Genomic DNA, 17,617 nt, shown 5'->3' on the forward strand with positions numbered 1-17,617 from the left:
TATAAGGTAGGAAAGACAGGAATGATTATCCTTGTTTCTCAGATGAAGAAACAAGTATTAAAAAAAAATTTCACTTGACCAAAGTAGCTAGTAAGTGACAGAATGAAAATTAAAAGCTCAGGTTTTCTTGTCTACTCCCGTGGTATTTGCATTATATTGTACCACCTCCTGATTGTGGTCTATAAAGTCCCCAAAGGGAAATTAGTCCCACTTCATAGTTTAGAAAACTTAGATACTAAGTGAGAAGATAATTTACGTGTGACAACACAACAGTAACCTATAAAATGGAAAGGCCACTTGAGGTAGTCAACAAGGAGGGTCATATGGAATATCCACTTGGAGCTGGCTTTTAAATGAAAACACAAATTTAAAAAAAAAAGTCAGCATTGAAGCAGGCAACAATAAGCTAGTCAGATACACACAGACTCTCCTTCTCTGGAAAGGAACTAGATAGGGCCTTATGGCTTATCCAAGGAGCCATGTTGGCCCCTCAGGAGAGGATCATGGGATTCTAGATCTGGTGCTGAAAGGAACTTCAGAAACCAGCTAGTTGAACTTCTTTATTTTATAGAAGAGGAAAGTGAGGCCCAAGGAGCTTAAGTGATTTGGCCAGGGTCATTCAGGTAGTGAAAGAGGATTTGAACCCAAGTCTTCTGACTCAAGAGCTAGTTCTCCTTCCACTGACCCAAATCATGTGACCCCAAAGGCAGCAACAGACTGAGATAGAAATGGTGAGTTCTGCATGAGCTGTAGAAACTTGAGCAACCTTCTTCAGAGGTTGATTGGTGTAAGAATTCCTAAAACAGAGGAAGCTCTCTAGACAGTGGTGAGTTCCTCACCAGGTACAGGCCTTCTGTGATCAAGCAGGATACAGAGCTAAGAAGCAATGAAAGCCAGAAACGGAGAAACAAACCTTGACCTTGCTCTTCACCAGTTTGGGGATTTTTTTGGACTGTGCAGGTCTAGAGAAAGCAATTGACTCTTTAGTCCATGAAGATTTTTTTCACTTTCAAGGGCAGCTCTACCCAGAATAGGACTAATTGTAGACTTCACTGTAGGTCCTTTGTCTTTTTTGTTTTAAACCTCTCTTGCATTCTATATGTTATTTATCTTAGCTAGGGACCCTTTATCTTTTCTACGGAGACCAAGAGCCCAGACAAATTCTGATATTCCTAAGGGAAACCCTGGATGGAAGTAAAACATGTCAAATGTTCTCATGTTCTCCTGATAAACTCTGAGATAGGACAAAATGAGAGAAATCTATTTATTCACAAAAGATACCCTAGGGGGAGGCAAAATGAGCCAAATTCTGGTGTTCCCAGGGGAATCTCTGGGTGGAGACATGACTTAAAAAGAGATACGTTAGTGAAAAACCTCTCAAGACTAAATACAGTCCATTCTGGGCCTTGGGTCTATGTACTAGACACTGAGGAGAAGACATAGTCCCCAACCTCAGGGAGCTTGGCACCAAGACCCATGTACATGAAATAACTAGAAAGCAATATCAAATGATATTCATTCAATAATTATTTATTAAGCACCTATTTCCAAGGTGGACAGTTGAGACAGCTCTGGCCATACATATTTAAACAAACTTTTGATGCCAAAAATGAGAAATGTATAAAAAAATAACTATCAACACAGACCATCATCATTTCTCATAGAAATTTAGCTGATGTTAATCAATTATCACTACTAGGAGAGCTGAGAAACGACTTCATCCAACCAACACTTGATCTCCTTGCTAAATAGAAACATGTAACAGTTGAGCTTAGCACTGATTTGGAATATAAACTTGTGTTTAAGATCTTATGGAAAATCTGGTAGGGGATAATGAGCAGTATCACCTCATAGAACAACAAGAATCAGTGGAGAGAAAAACAGCTTTAAAGAAATGCAGCAAAGAGACCCAACTAAGCCAGTTCACCCTGCGAGCATTTAAGAATAGAACTAGAGAAGAACATACAACTGAAAAAGTGGGAAAGATATGCCAAGATTCCTATAGTAAACTTTCCTCCTTCATTGACAGTAAAAGCACTACAATTGTACTCTAACATCTAATGTGCTACAAGAGAAAATAGAAGTAGTGAAAAGGAAAACAAAGGTGGAGAGAGCTTCTGGACTAGATCAAGCATACACAGGAGATCTGTGCTACAGGCCATCTAATTTTGAGGACATATAGCCAGAGCAAAGAGTAACCACTGGATAAGATGTTTGAATACCAGTGCGGCATAGGATTTCAAGAAATCCCAAAGAATTCCCTCCATCTGTTGGATGGACCCTCTGTGGAGGATTTGCAGGAGGATGCCACATGAGCCACCTAGGATGAAAAGGCATGAATGAGTTTAAATCTGTACCAGTAAAGAGTGTCCATATCAATGAGGCCACAGATCTGTTGGAGTAGGTGTCAAGGCACTGTGGATAACAGACTTTAAGGGCTATAGGGATTCAAAGAAAAGGGAGACTATTGAATAACAATAACTGACATAATGTTTTAAAGTTTTCAAAGCATTTTACGTATGATATTCACATAAGCCTATAGTAGCTATCCTGTAAGGTCAATATTACAGGTGTTTTTATCTCCATTTTACAAAAGAGGAAATTGTAGCTTCCATTCCTTAATAGTCCAAAGATATGAGCAAACAGTTTTCAAAAGAAGAAATGCAAGTTGTAAACAACTGTAACGTGCTCCAAATTACTTATACTAAGAGAAATACAAAGTAAATAACCCTGATGTCTCACCTCACCCACTGCAAATTGGTGAAGATACCAGAAAAAAGGAAAAGTCAGTGTTGGAGGAACCATGTGAAGACAGGTACACACTAAGATACCATTAGTGGAGCAATAAGTTGGTTCAGCTATTCTGGATACCAGTTTGTAATTATATAAGAAATGTGACTAACCTGTTTGTCACCTGACCAGCAATCTCAGTACCAGGCACGTGCCCTGAAGAAGCCAAAGATAACCAAGGTCCGAAATATACCGAAGTATGCAGACTAGCACTTTCTGTCCTAGCAAAGAACTGGAAACAAAGAGAGTACCCATCAGTTGGGGATGATTGAATAAACTGAAGTATAGGAATATAATGGAATATTCTCACGCAGTAAGAAAGGGTGAATATGAGGAAGTCAGAGAAACATGGAAAGATCTGTAAGAACTGATGCAGTGAAATACACAGAACCAAGAAACCGTGTACACTTATTATAACAATGTGAGTGAAAAGATCACTGAAGGAAGCCCCGCTCTGAATAAATGAAAAATCACTGATGATCCCAGAGAACAGATAATGAACTGTAGCTCCCTCCTCTCCTTAGAGAGGCAGGGGCTTACTGGGCAGTGTGCTGTGTGCATTATCTGATGAAGACACTCATTATTTGGGGTAGTTTTGCTTAATTAGTTTTTCTTTGTTATAAAAGAGGGTTCAATTCCAAGCAACAGTAGGGAAGGGAGTCTGTTTCCAGAAATGACTGATGTAAAAAAAATTATCAATAAAACTTTTTTTTAAAGGAAAAGAGATAAAAAGATTCGGGAGAAGGGGGAAGTCAAATGGTGGAACTCCTGAGGTTCAAAGTGCTGGATTTGGAGTCAGAGAACCTGGGTTCAGTTCCAGGATCTTATACTTTCTACCTCTGTGACTTTGCAGAAATCATTTATTCTCTCTGGGCCTCAGTTTCTTCATCTGTAAAATGAAGGAGCTGGACTAAATAACTATTTCCTTTGAAGCTCTAAATATGTGATCTTTGATCACACAACTAGTAAGTGTCTGAAGTGATATTCAAACCTAGGTCTCTTCAGCCTCTAAGTCTACATTCTTTCCATCATATACCATGCCACCTCTATTGCCAGCTGCTCGGAGAAGAGGGAAGACTTTATGGAAGAGGTGGAGAGAAGTGGAAGGCCTGGAGATGGAATGAGGACAGTGGGGGTGGGAGGACCACCAGCTTCACATAAACAAATGGTATGTGTAGAACAGTGGGACATAACATGGGAAAGGTGGCTTGACAACTAGTGAGGTCATTGAATGCCAGACTAAGAAGTTTGATTTTCTTCAATAGCCAATAGTCACTGGAAGATTTTAAGCAGAGGAGCAACAGGACCAGATCTATTCAACAGCAAAATTGTCTAGGATTGAGTGGAAAGGGGAGATAATGGAGATAAGGAATGCCTGTTGGTTATTGTTTTGGTGAGGCAGGTGTTAATCAGGACCTGTAGTAGGAGGATAATAATAGGAATAGAGAGGAGGGGATGAGTATGGAAGGTGTTAGAGTATTCTATAGAGCAAATTAATAAAAAATGCCTTAAAAGCTTTATGTTATTGCAAATAGAAAGCGTCAAACACTGTACTCTTTAAATGTAATAATGTAGGATCTGGCCTCTGTGGGTCATCAGTTTTCTTTATAAAATGTTTTTGCTTTTTCTAAAAGCTTTAAATTAGCCTTTTGGTGAGCTGTGATAACACTTTGATGATGAACTTGTGTGAACATTGCTTACTTCTTGAAAATTACCTTCCAGCCTTTGTGGTACTTCTGATTTTGTTGCCATTTGTCACCTTTTCTCAAAAGAAAAAAAAAATCACCAGTCTTGCCGATTGGCTTGTCATTCATTGGTAGCAGTTGTGACCAGAGAGTTGAGGGATAGAGACCCCAGAAAATCAACAGCAGACCTAGTTTGCCGATTTTCCATCCTTTCCTGCAACCCTGAAAAATTATTCCTGGACTACCCTGCCACTAACCCTCCCTGTGCCTATGCCTGTACCTCCTGGGGGAGTTAAGAGGAGCAAATTTCCAGTCATTTGGACTCTCCCAGAGAATGAGTGATTTCTTTTGTCTCTTCCTCTTGGTTGTCCTCCCTGCTTACCCCAGCAGAAAGGAGTAAGGACTCACTCAGCCTTTGAACCCTTTCTTTGTAATTCGAGGATAATGTAACTCGGAACTTCCAATTCAAAGTGAAAGAAATTCTCCTACTTCTGCTTATTCCACTTATAAAAACATTTCCTCCGAGTTTGGCACAAAAAATCCCTCTAACTGCTGCTGTTTCCAATTTATACTAGAAAACCACCTGCTTGCGTTCAAGGTGAGTCTCAAGGGTTCTGTTTAAAGAACAATATTTTTGAAATATGAAAAGGGTTCTCCCTTATTAAGTAGAAACTTGCTCAGAGGTATATCGCCTTTATTATATAGCTACTTTAGGTAATTTATTGTATGTCTGCAAAAATATTTATTAAAAGCTAAGCAGCAAATCAAGTAAGTGTTTTACAGTGCAGAGCAAATCTCTATTATAGATAGGGCTTGTAGCACAGTGTAACTCAGTCACATGCCTTTGCTTTCCCTCTCCCTTGCCTCCTAATCCCCCTCAACCCCCCTTCCCCCCATCTTGTGGGCAAAGCCAGGAGAGACCTCAGCTGTCTGAAGAAAAGGTTTCTGGACTTGTATTTCTCCTAAGAATGAAAAACAGGTATGAAGATACAGTGGGTTAAAATTCTCTTCCTTGTGTATATCTGTTTATCCTTGTAGTTTGTAATTGTTCCAGAAGGCAACTTTTTTCTTCCTAGTGAATAATTCCAAAGTTGCTATATTGTACTGAATTGAAATTGCCCATCGAACTGCTAGGCAGTAATAGGAATCCACAGAGGGAACCCCAGGCCTCATGGAGCTGCTAAGCCCTGATTTTTGGTCATGCACATTTTGACTCTTTTTTTTTTCCCCCAAGCAGCCCCCACCCCTGAAGCTGTGGGAATCCAGGCTCTGTCATTTCTAGGGGAAATAGTCTGGAATCAGTTAAAATCCTGCTTCAGATACACACAGTCTGACTGAGCCTGCTGATTGATTCTAAATACCTGCTATTTCCCAGCCAGAATGTCCATCTGCCCCGTGGTGTTCCTCTTCCTCATGGATGCTCTCAGTATGCTCTAGTCTAGGCAGTTTCCCTAGAAGGTGGGTGGTGACTACTACAGGAAATCCCTGGCAAAGGGTTGTCAGAACACGGAAGAGCAAAGAAGAGAGCATTTCTGAAATTTCTCCTGTGTGCCACAATGTAAATTCATGTCTGTGAATACGCCCACATACCTTCCACCCTAATCCATTACTTTTAAGGCTTAACCCTCAACCTTAAATGAGGTAATGTATGTAAAGCATTATGCTAGCTTAAAGCACAATGTGTATCAACTGTATTATTATTAGGCAGGTATGAACCAACCTTGAAGACAAGACTTTTGAAAAATTCGTAATAAGAGGCAGTTTCTCAGTCAGTGCTAATCTCAACTAATGGCAGTGTATACGATATATAGGACATGAGAGGCCGTGCTAGGACAACGTTCACAGTTACAATTTTACCTGAAACCATTTGTTTTGATCTTCTGCTACTTACAGCCCCAACTTCCCCCAAGTTATTCTGGGAATTGGGCCAGTTCCTTCCTCATCTACACCCAGCCTTACGAGACTCTGATTCTGCCCCACCCTTTTTCCCCTGCCTCTCTTGGCCAAAGTATGAACAAACCACTCCTCACTGAATTCTTTCATTTGGAACTCCTTCCCATGAATCTCTATTTGGTGGATCCTCATTAAACTCTTAATATGCACGCATGTGCCCTCGGACATACGTGCACGCGCGTGCGCACATATTCTACTTGCAGCCTACCTGTCACTATCTGAGTTTTAATAGATAAACTGTCACCCACCCTTCTCCCAAGTTAATCTTCTGCCCTTCATTACTCTGCAGTTTTTCTCAGGTTACTCAAAAATCCTCATTTATTCCTGGATGTAGAGAATTCTTTGTCAGGACATTAGTTCCAGGAAATTATGACTGTGTATGTTGGAGAAGTGGATATCTGACAAAGAACTAGGCAAGGCAACAGTGACATCTGCCAACTTTGCATTTCTTTTGGCTTTTGAGGAACAACTCAAAGAACTGCTGGCGTTAATGTCTTATTTTTTCAAGAAGTCCTCCAGTTGACCAGTCTTCTGATCTGTGTAATGGGTGTACCGTTATTTGATGAGAAGAGCCTCAGAATGGCAGCACAGCCATGCATACTGAGCCTGGGGGCACTAGGTCATCACAAATCAGTTCCCTACTGATGTTCTCTGTTCTGGGACCCTCAAGCAACTTTTGGGTATAATTGTGAACCCACAGGATATGCCCCTAGTTACCTTCCTGGTGGTAGGGAAGTATTTTAGCATAATAGAGGCATTCATACAAAGTAAGAGATCCCTTTAAACTCAGACCAATGAGACTATGTTATCTTATTGGAAAACAGTTCTGTCTTGTTTCTTTTATATTCTCCCTTGTACTCACTTTCTATCCAGTGACAGAGTTGTGGGGTCTGAGGTCAACACTAGGAGAGGAAGCCCTTTTTCTGTGTATAAGAGATGGTTGTCCCCTCCTCAGAGATATGTAGCTACTCCCTTCCCTCTTCAACAGTGCAGTTGCACTACCTTCTCTATTGCTCTAACATCAGGGTTGTTTTTTTTTTCTTGGTCTGTGGCTCTGCCTAATTCTATTTTCAAGTAGCTCAGTTATTTACAGGCTATTGAGTGGGTATGGGCTACCCATATTTTTGCCATTTCCCTGCTCACTGCCACCTCTACCAAAGGATAAACAGGACAGGGAATAAAGAGTAAACTCCAGTTAGAAGTTCAGTGGAGAAATGAATGGGCAAACCATGTTTTCTGGATTGCCCGTGGATGTTGGCTATTCAAACTATCTTTGAACCCAATTAATAGATGCATAAAGTTTGGCTTTACTTTAGGTTGTATTACATTATTGTACACAGTTTTTCAAAAAAGCATACCAGGTATTTACTTGTTCTATTATGGAACAGAGCAACCAATAAATCCATATGTATTCCTTAGGCACTTATTTTGTATCCTAGGTTGTCGGGAGAACTTGGCTTATTGTCATGACTTTACCTCTGCCTTTGGCCTTGGGCAAATCATTTTTCTCTAAATCTTCATTTTTCTAGTATATAAAATGGTGCTAGAAATGATGAACATTTCAGTCTTCTTACATATCTTCCAGGAATATGTCATGATTTTATTTTGTGTGGTCTTATTCTTAGTGATTTATATTACTCTGTCATTCATTATTTCTCTAGGAGAGGAAAGAGAAGTTCCTATGTGAGATTCTGGTCCTGTCCCCATTCCCCACCAGCTACATGGCTTTTGGACTTCTTTGCAACTCCCCTCATCACTCTCCCATCATGCCTTCCCCTGCCCCCTTTTTGGCTTCCTTTTTTTGTGGTCTTCCCCCATTAGATTGTAAGCTCCTTGATGGCAGGGACTGTCTTTGTTTTTATTTGTATTTGTATCCCTAGCACTTAGCACAGAACCTGGCACATAGTAGACACTTAATAAATGTTTCTTGACTAAGTTCCTAAGCCCAAATGGAGCAGAGCCTTAACTAGGAATTCTGATACTCAGGGTCAGTTCAGTTGAATCAGGAGTGGCAGAGGAAATAGGGAACCTCACGGAGAATTTGTGAAGGCTTCAGGACCTCACCAGAGCTGGTGCACACTAACTTCACCATTGAGCCTCGGTCTCTTGGTCAGTGTGTGGCACAGGGCCCCAGGGCTGGCAGCAATACACCATGGCTCCAGTAAAGCATTTTCCCAATCATGGGAAGAAGGGTACCCTGTCCTCTCAAGAATTCAGTCCATGGCATAGGCTACAATATTCCCCCTCCTCAGGAAGAAACAGGGAGAAGAGAAATGACAGTAGGGTAAGTCAAGCCCTTGGAGAGGAACAGAGCACTGGTGGCAGTACCATATGGTATGAGTCTGTCAAAGGAACAACAGACACATCTGCAAGGCTGTGTGGGGCTGAGGCATGAACTAGTGGATTAAAGAACTGCTGTGGGGGAGGGGCAAGGCAAGAGGTTAGACTATGTTGTGTATGTCAGCACCGTAGGGTAAAGCCCTTGTCACCCTGCCCTAGTTGTGGCACTGAAGTAGAACATTTCAAGGATCTAGGGGAGGTTGGTTTGTAACGTGAGGACTGCTTTATTAGATGATTAGCTTGCCAATGGTTAAAACAAACTAAACAGCCAACTCTCTGTTCTTCTAGGTCAAATTCTTCTGAGTTATAAATACACATAGTTATACATACGTGTAGTTTGTTTTTTTTTTTTTTAGTGAGGCAATTAGGGTTAAATGACTTGCCCAGAGTCACACAGCTAGTGAGTATTATGTGTCTGACGCCGGATTTGAACTCAGGCCCCAGGCCCTTCTGACTCCAGGGCTGGTGCTCCATCCACTGCACCACCTAGCTACCCCCACATGTAGTCTTTAGGTTGTAGTATCTTCTCAGAGATACAGTAAGCCCAGGTGTAGGGTTAGTGTAAATTCATAGAGGGCTAAACTAGATAGCTAGGATGTCTAATGAAATCAGTCAGACAGTCAACAAGCATTTATTAAATGCATACTATATATACTGTCACCATTGCCTGTCCTCCATGTATATAGCTTATTTGTATATATTTATTTGCTTGTTGTCTCCCCTGTTAAGAGTGTGAGCTCTTTGAGGGCAGGGACTATCTTTTACCTCTTTTTGTATCCCTATTGCTCAGCACAGTGCCTGGCACATAGTAGGTGCTTAATAAATGCTTATTGACTGACTGCTAAGAACTGTGCTCAGGCCTGGCTTTTGCTTTGTAGTGACCATATGTTAGCCTAATTGGATTCCTAATCTAAATCTTCTTTGGTTCAGGGAGACTCCATTGTAAAAACCTTTACAGGGATATCTGCAGAAATGTCAGCCTAAGTCCCTGTTCTCTTCCTCACAAAGGTTCTTTTCATTTTTCCTCCCATCCTCAAAGCCACTTTTCCTTCCCATCAATTTGGTGAAAATGGATCCACATAAATCTATTCTTATCCTCAAAAGGTAGGGGACAGAGGGTCTGAAAGAGACTCTTCTCCCAGGCATAGCCATTGTCCACTTAAAGAAAGCAGCAAGTCCCAGAGACGGAGACTGGATCTGTGGAGCTTTCTTAATGTCCACTGGCCAAGGGATGAAGAACACCTCGATTGTATGTGCCAGAGAAACAAGGAGATTTCATTATCTTCTCTCTGACAGTGTCTGAAATAGAGGTTTCTTTAAAAGGTGGGAAAATGAGAACCTGTGCAATATTTCTTGCATTCTTCTGCCATGTAGGGTAAAAGATGTTTTAAAAAGCAATTAAGTACAGCTTTGTGTAGTTTGGCTCACCCCCCAAAAAATGAGTCTTTGCAGAATGGGGTATAGTTGTCATCCAGATTTACTAATTACCACGAGTATAGTACTTCTGTTTTCTGGCCCTTCATTTTATCCTCCATGTGGTGTGGGGGCAGAAGCGTTTGAGCTCCTTCCTGGATCTCTCAGGTTCCTTCCAGCTCTGACTGTCCATGGTTCTGTGACATTTTTGATCTCTGTGCTCAGACGCCTGACCTTAACATCCCCTTCCCCACCCTACCCTCCACCCCTGCTTAACGGAGGGAGGGCATCTGTGAGGCTGTGTTGGGAATGTAACCTTTATTAATCCAGAAAGATGTAGTTCCTGTCTATCAGGGATTTTCACATTGAATAAGCAGATTGTGTGCATGTGTGTCTGCATTTATAATTTGAAAAGTAAATTTGTCAAAAGTGTTGTGTGCCGCAGTGAATCTGGTCATAGTGGAGGAGCTACCAAAATGGGATTGTTGAAGAAGTCCCCCTGACCCAAGGGCAGCAGTCAGGAGAGTAATTCTGGGGGCCCCTAACAATGTATGCTGGCTCCACCTTTCTCAGCTCATAAATCTGTCTGTGATCACTGGATGAGAAATCTTAAGGAAAGACTATAGAAACAAGTTTCTGCAGAGGTGAGACTATGATTGGGGGTTTTGAGCAGGAGAAATCTATGGGAAATGGTTTGAAGCCACCTTGAAAGTTGCTTCCACCTCACTTTGATTTTTATACCAGCAGAACCTTCTTCAGACACAGACCGTGGCTTCATGTCCCTCTCCCATGGTTGAATCCAGACTCACTGGTGTTTTGGAGTGAAAGAAAAAGGAGACTCTAATAGTGGTGGCAGTTTCTTTCACAGAGGCACTCTCCCCCCACCCCCTGCTATTGGAAAAGAGATCTAAATTAAAATTAGAAATTGCAGTTAAATTTTCAGTAAATTCAAGCAGTTTAAGTACAGATTGAACTCTCAGCATGAATTGCGCCACCAAGTAGTTTTAGCTTTTGCTTTAAGGGAATATGAAATTGTCAACATAGTCAATAAAATGAATGCAACGTGAGGGTACAATTTGTAGGTGAAGATGGAGTCTTTCATTTGCTTAATGCACCTGTAAGCTGACTTTTAATGAAAATTACTTTAAAAATACAATGAAAAATCAGAAAGAAACTATGGTGCAGTGTACCAGTTATCTCTGCAAAGTGATTGGACCTCAAAGGGAAGCCTGATTCTTTCTTCTTTTTGGTGGGGAAGAGAAAACCAAATTCACCCCAAAGCTCCTTTGGGAGGGGCTCCCTTCTCAGCCTGGCTTCTCCTTCTTAATAATCGTCACTCATTAATATGCACTCATGTTAACCACTACACTAGTCATATTTCATGTCATTTGAGAAGTCTGTCACTCTTGATTAAGCAATTAAGTTGTCTTCTTTTTCCCAGGGATGCCTCAGAATCCAGTCATATCTTGATTGCCCATAATAACCTTGGAATGGCCACATTCTTATTTAACTGGACTGAGGGCTAACCAGGAACTTGTTTTTAAATAACAACAACAACAAGGCTAATTTTTATATGATATTTATCCTTACAACAACCCTGTTGTGTAGGTGCTATTATCATTCCCATTTTATAGATGAGGAAACCGAAGCTGATTCACCCAGCCCCGGATACAGAGCTCCTAAGTGTCTGATGATGAATTCAAACTTGGGTTTTCCTGATGGCAGGTCCACTGCTGTATCTATTGAAACCATCTGGGACTGTTTTCTTGCCTTAGCTCCCAGAGTACAGGGAACGCTTCTCTTGATTTTGAGGAACACAAAGGGCTTTAAAATACCTGTTCACACCCAGTGTGTGATGGATGGGTCTTAATATGGAGGGACTTAATAGGGCAGAGTTTGGATTCTTGTTTGTTTGTTTGTTTAAAAAAGGTTTCCTATCTGCTGGCTGCCTCTTTTTAAAAATGAAGAGCAGTGGGAATTCTAGTTAATTTTGGGGCCTAGCTGTTTGAGTCCTAGAATTTGGTAAACGTTTGTTAAACTGAATTACAGAATCAATTAACTAAGGGTTTGCTATACATAAAGAACACAGGATTTCTTCTCTATCTCCATCTGAGAAATGCTCCCCCACCCCCACCCTCATGGGCCTTGGTGACAGAATTGACTTGTGGAGCTTTCCTTAAGAAAGGGCCAGACCACTTTGGTTGTGTTGGTTTTGTTTTTGTTTTCCTTGTCTGAATATACAGCATTTGTATTACTGTTGGGTTCTGAGAGGAAGGGGGAGGACAGACTGTTGCTACTTCCTGGCTGGAAGATCTGCTGTTGCTTTAGCCTCGAATATGTAATCAGCTGGGGAGGGGAGGGAGAAGGCCAGATTTCCCTGTTTCTCTCTGTCATTGCTATGGAAAGACTTTCTCTTTCCTGTGACTTCTGTTTTCTCCAGCCACCATAGATGGCTAGCTAAATCCTTTGTTGCCATTCTCCAGCCATGAAATATTTTACTCACAGACACCTAATTATCAAGCTGGGGTTTATAAAGCAAGTCTGAAAGCCATTTGAATATAGTATAACCATTCCTGCATAATAACTATATAATATATAATCATAATAATTATACATAATTTGTGTTTACAGTGCCTGAAAGATTAAACTCCTCCGTACAGACATTTTCTAAAAACAGACCTAGGATTTGCCGATTACTGTGATTATTTAGCATGTACATTGCGTTTTCTATTTTGAAAACTGCTGCAGTCACTTATATTAGTCATGCCTTATAAGTACTCTGGGCTGAGGGAGGGAGGCTGCAGCCTTTCAGGAAGATGAGATGTGGAGACTTCAACGCTTTATGCTCATGGCCGAGCTGAGCTGAGAGTTGCTAGGCCACTGGTTTTCCCCACTGAACTAGCTTACCAATTATCAAGAAAAGTGCTAGACAGTAAGTAGCGGTGAGGGTTTTGGAGAGCTCTCCTGGAGGCTAGCCCTCTCTTGACTCCCTGTGCTTATATGTCCTATCCCAAGTAACCCAGACCCATCCCCCTCAGACGGGGCAAATGAGTATAAAGGAATCAGTATGCTGTTATTCCCTTCTGCAGCTCTAGAGACCCACCCTAGGTTATTTTTTTCTTCCAGAAGAGCTGGGGTGTTTTTGACCTGCAGCATTCTGCAAGAGATTCAGGAACAGAAAGAGCTGGGGATCACTCAGTTCAATCAATTGTGTTTTTGTCCCCCCAAAATGGAGATTCTGCTCTAGCATTTATTGGCCTGCTCCAAGCCCCCACCATCTCAGCTTCTATAAAGGGCACAGAATGGCAGTCCACATTGGAACTTCGTCCCAAATGGCTCTTCAGAGTTATGGTGGAAAGACTCTGAGAGGGCACTGCATTTTCCTGCTTTGAGGGCACCAGCAGTGTTGTCTGTCTTGGGCTCTGCAGCCTCAGAGAGGCATTACAAATCAGTGTCTGTGAAGTTTCTAGTGTAATGTTTCTAACCACAGTTTCTTTCCTGTTTCTAACCACAGTTATCACTTCCACATCATGGGGGGGGCGGTTAGGAGTATGGCACCCTTGCGATCTGGAAAATTCGCATAAAATTTTTTGGCCCTCCCTTCATACCAGAGAAGCCTGAATTATTATGGCATTAAAAGATAAAATATGTTGCTGTTAATTCAATGCTATACATATATTTGGTGCATTTCTAAGTTTCTAAGCTTTTTCTGTGTCAACTTCTGGCCTTCCCATGTAACCTGAGGCTTCTGCAAAACTCTCCCCAAATTCCCATCTAATTTCTTATGCAAAACTGTGATATATCTAAACCATGATGGGGAAGGTTATGTTGTGGAAGGGATAACTGTAGAATGCTTTGTCTGAGAGATCACTGGATCAAGCTTCCTCTGACCAGGCATTTGTCCTTAAGTCTCACCTCCTCCAGTAAACCAGGGACTGTGCTGATATATGTTGCTCTTCCTTTCAGAGAAAGAAAGGGGGGAGGGGAAAGGAATAAGCGTTTATATAATGCATACTATGTGCCAGGCACTATGCTAAGCACTTTACTAATGTTATCTTATTTGATCTTCACAATAACCCTGGAGGGTAGGGGGTGTTGTTATCCCCACTTTCCAGTTGTGGGAACTGAGACAGACAGGTTATGCCTTATCTAAAGTCACATAGCTAGTAAGTGTCTGAGGTTGAATTTGAACTCAGGTCTCCCTGTCTTCAGGCCCAGTGCTATATCCACTGAGTCACCTAGCTGCTTAAGAGAACTCCTTTGGAACTGACTGTCATTGCCCCTTATCATAGCACTTCACCTCAAACGTGCCTAGTATTGTAACTTTCTTATGTGTATGTGTTATCTTCAGTGCTTAATCTCCCAGCCTGGGTGGCTGCTTCTTAAGACTGGTCCCTCTAGCATCCAAAAGGCTTTGGTTCGATTGGATAAACATTTATTAAGCACCAGCCACTTACAAGTTACTGTGCCAAGTGCTGGGGATATGAAGATGAGAAAGAAACCACTCCTGCCCACAAGTTTATATTCTACTGGGAAGATACGGAAAGTACATAGATGAATATGAGGTCATGTGAGGTGAGGAAGACTTCACAAAGGAGGGGACAACTGAGCTGAACTTTGAGGGAACATAAAAACGCTGAGAGGTGGAGATGGGAAGCCTTTCCTGATTCTTCCTAATTGCTAATGCCCTTATCTCTAACTACCTTGTATTTAATGATCTTGTCTTTATCTTGTAGTCTGTACATGCTTACATATGTATGCATGGTCTCCTCTAATAGAATGTAAGCTTCTTGAAGGCAGGGATTGTTTCATTTTTATCTCTGTACCCCCAATGCCTGGCACAGTCCCTGGCCCATTGGAACTCCTTGATAATTGCTTGTTTGGTATTTGATTGACTACTTGCCTACTTTGCTGTCCTGAGGATTCTTTCCCAGGTATGGATTGGACCAGATGGCTGTTTCCAACTCAAAAATTCTGTGATTCTGTGGGATGAATAGGAAGTGTGCAGGATCTAGTCATCTTATCTCTCAAGCTAAACTATGAGCCTCCCTGACAACAGGGAGAAAAGTGCCTTAATTTTCTTTGGCATCTCCCTCAGCACCTAGTTCAGAGTTAGGCACAAAATAGGTTATTAGTACTATTTCATGGAAAGCTTTTCCAAGGACCTAGGGTAGAACTCATTCTGTTTGTTCTTTTCTAGAGAGGGAGCAAAAGGCCTTGACCTAAGCCCAGCCTCTGGGAGAGTGTCTTGTTTGTCCCCTAATTCCTTTCTCAGCATCTTGTTGGAAACTAAGGACAGAATTGTGACTTCAAAGCACTAAAAGTAAAACATGCCTCCCACCTCTTATCAAAGAGGGGATGCAGAATGAGGTATAGTCTCTCAGACAGGGTCAGTGTGTTGATTTGTTTTGCTTAACTATACTTCTTAAAAGGGCAAAGTTCATTGATGGAAGAGTCACTGAGAAGTAATAGCAGTGTTAAAAAGAATCAATAAAATATATTTTTTAAAGCAACAGCAAGGATGTTCATTACCAGTTCAATAAATTCTTCCACAAAATCATGATTAAGCTGCATGTTTGCTTGTACTTTAAAAAGATAGAGATAGGAAGGACAGAGGGCCTAGAGGATCTTTCTAACCTGTCACCTGCCTTCTAAAGAAAGACCCTCCCCCTCCCCCTTCTCCCCTTCTCTGTCTTTCTCTTTCTCCCACCCCTTTCCCTCTCTCTTTCCTTCTCTTTTTCTTTCTCTCTCTGTTTGACTCTCTCTCCTTCTGTCTCTCCCCTCTGCCTTTTCTCTCTCCTTTTTCTTTCTGCCATGAGCCACCTCCTTTATAGATTGGGATAGGCTTCTTTTTTTTTTTGATTTTTAATTAATTTATTTTGAATTATCAACAATCACTTCCATAAGCTTTTGAGTCTAAAATTTTTCTCCCCCTCCTTCCCCAAGACATCGCACACTCTGATATAGGCTATACATGTATATTCCTATTAAACATATTTTCACATTAGTGATGTTGTAGGTAAGAATTAGAACCAATAGGAGGAACCACCAGAAAGAGGAAACAAAACACAATAGAAGGGAAAAAAAATAGGCTTATTCTTCTTGTTCACATGGTCCTACACCCTCTACCCAAAAGGGAGCTGCTGCTGGTCTCTGGCAGAGAAGTGAGTGTGAAAGGTACCAGAGAAAAGAAAAGCCTTCTCAATTTGCTCCTCGTTCTCTAGAAAAGCCCTGGTGTCCCCTCCCTTTGTTTGGTAGTAGGGCCTGCTGTTAACAGGTCTGACAGGAGTGAATCACTGTGTTATTTGGAGCAGCAATAAAATGTATGTTGCTGCTTGTTGTTTTATTGTTAAGTAATTTCTCACATGCCCTTTGAAAGATGTACATTCCCATCTCTGGCCTGGTATAACCAGATGACAAAATCATGATACTTGTAACCTTTAATAGGTATGACAGTCACTCTGTTAGTAGAAAATACATTTTAAATATTAAACAATAAGTTTTCTAAAATTTTTTAGTATTTAAAGAGAATTGGTTGCCAAAGACTATATTTCCCAATGAAGAAAGAGATCCCCTCTGGGCCTGGCTCTGAAAGCCGCTAATCCGACATTAATTGGATTTTATGGGCATCTGCCTGTAAAGCTCCTACAACGGCTTTGATGGTGCAGGTTTGGAAAGATAGAAATAGATGATTCAAGGACTTCTGAGGCGAAACAGCTCCTCCAGCAGGAAGCTGCTGCAGGGGCTGGCAGCATCTCTGGAGGGAAGGAGTGGATGCTCTGGCCTCTTTCCAGAAAGTACTAATGGGGATGGTTTCGAACAACTCTTATTCTTTTGTATTGCCAAAGGCACCAGGAGTGTCTGGGGGCTTTTACACATCTGATATTGAGGGCATCAGGAGTAAGGGGGAGCTCTGGGTTATGGCAACATTTCCTGGCAAATTTTCCTACTAAGACATTGTATGATCTGATTCAGGCTCTTTTGTGTGTGTGGCTGGGGGATTGAGTGGTGGGTGGGATTTCAGACCCATAGAACCAGAGCTCACGAGCAGTAAGCATGTAGACCATGCTGGGCAGGGCAAGACTTTGTCATGGCAAGACTTTGTCATGGCTAATTTCATTGCTGATTGATTTTGTGGGATTAAAAACTAACAATCTTTTTTCTTCCCCAAACACAGCCTGTTTGAACACTACTGCTATTCCCGTGGTGGGATGCGCCATAGTTCGTACACATGCATCTGTGGCAGGTAAGGAAAAAGTCTAGCTCTTGAAAGGTAGTTAACCTTGCTCTGTCCATGGGTCGTGCTTTAGGTTAGTATGACCTGTATTTGGCCTTGAGGAAGGTCCCTATTCACAGGGATCAAAGAGAGTTTGAGACATTGTTAACTGTGTGCCCCCCACACAGAGTCCAGCTATCTGCACTACGAATCCTGCTGC

General features: G+C 41.5%; 1 protein-coding gene and 1 long non-coding RNA gene across 2 annotated transcripts in view; one reads left to right on the forward strand and one right to left on the reverse strand.

The window, feature by feature from the left end:
* Positions 1–17,617, forward strand: part of LOC114046955 (xaa-Pro dipeptidase) — a 257,017-nt gene that overhangs the window by 168,180 nt on the left and 71,220 nt on the right. Inside the window, exon 10 of the mRNA XM_027867604.1 lies at positions 17,359–17,427. Within this exon, the coding sequence (XP_027723405.1) occupies positions 17,359–17,427 (69 nt within the window). The remainder of the gene's footprint in view (positions 1–17,358; positions 17,428–17,617) is intronic.
* On the reverse strand, positions 1,583–5,910 carry LOC114046956. Its single transcript, XR_003569569.1, has 3 exons — positions 5,837–5,910; positions 2,904–3,022; positions 1,583–2,320 (listed from the first exon to the last, which is right to left on the reverse strand). It is a non-coding gene; the product is annotated as an uncharacterized LOC114046956 (long non-coding RNA).

The sequence above is a fragment of the Vombatus ursinus genome, unplaced genomic scaffold (genome assembly GCF_900497805.2).
Source record: "Vombatus ursinus unplaced genomic scaffold, bare-nosed wombat genome assembly UNPS02014786.1, whole genome shotgun sequence".
Lineage (NCBI taxonomy): Eukaryota > Metazoa > Chordata > Mammalia > Diprotodontia > Vombatidae > Vombatus > Vombatus ursinus.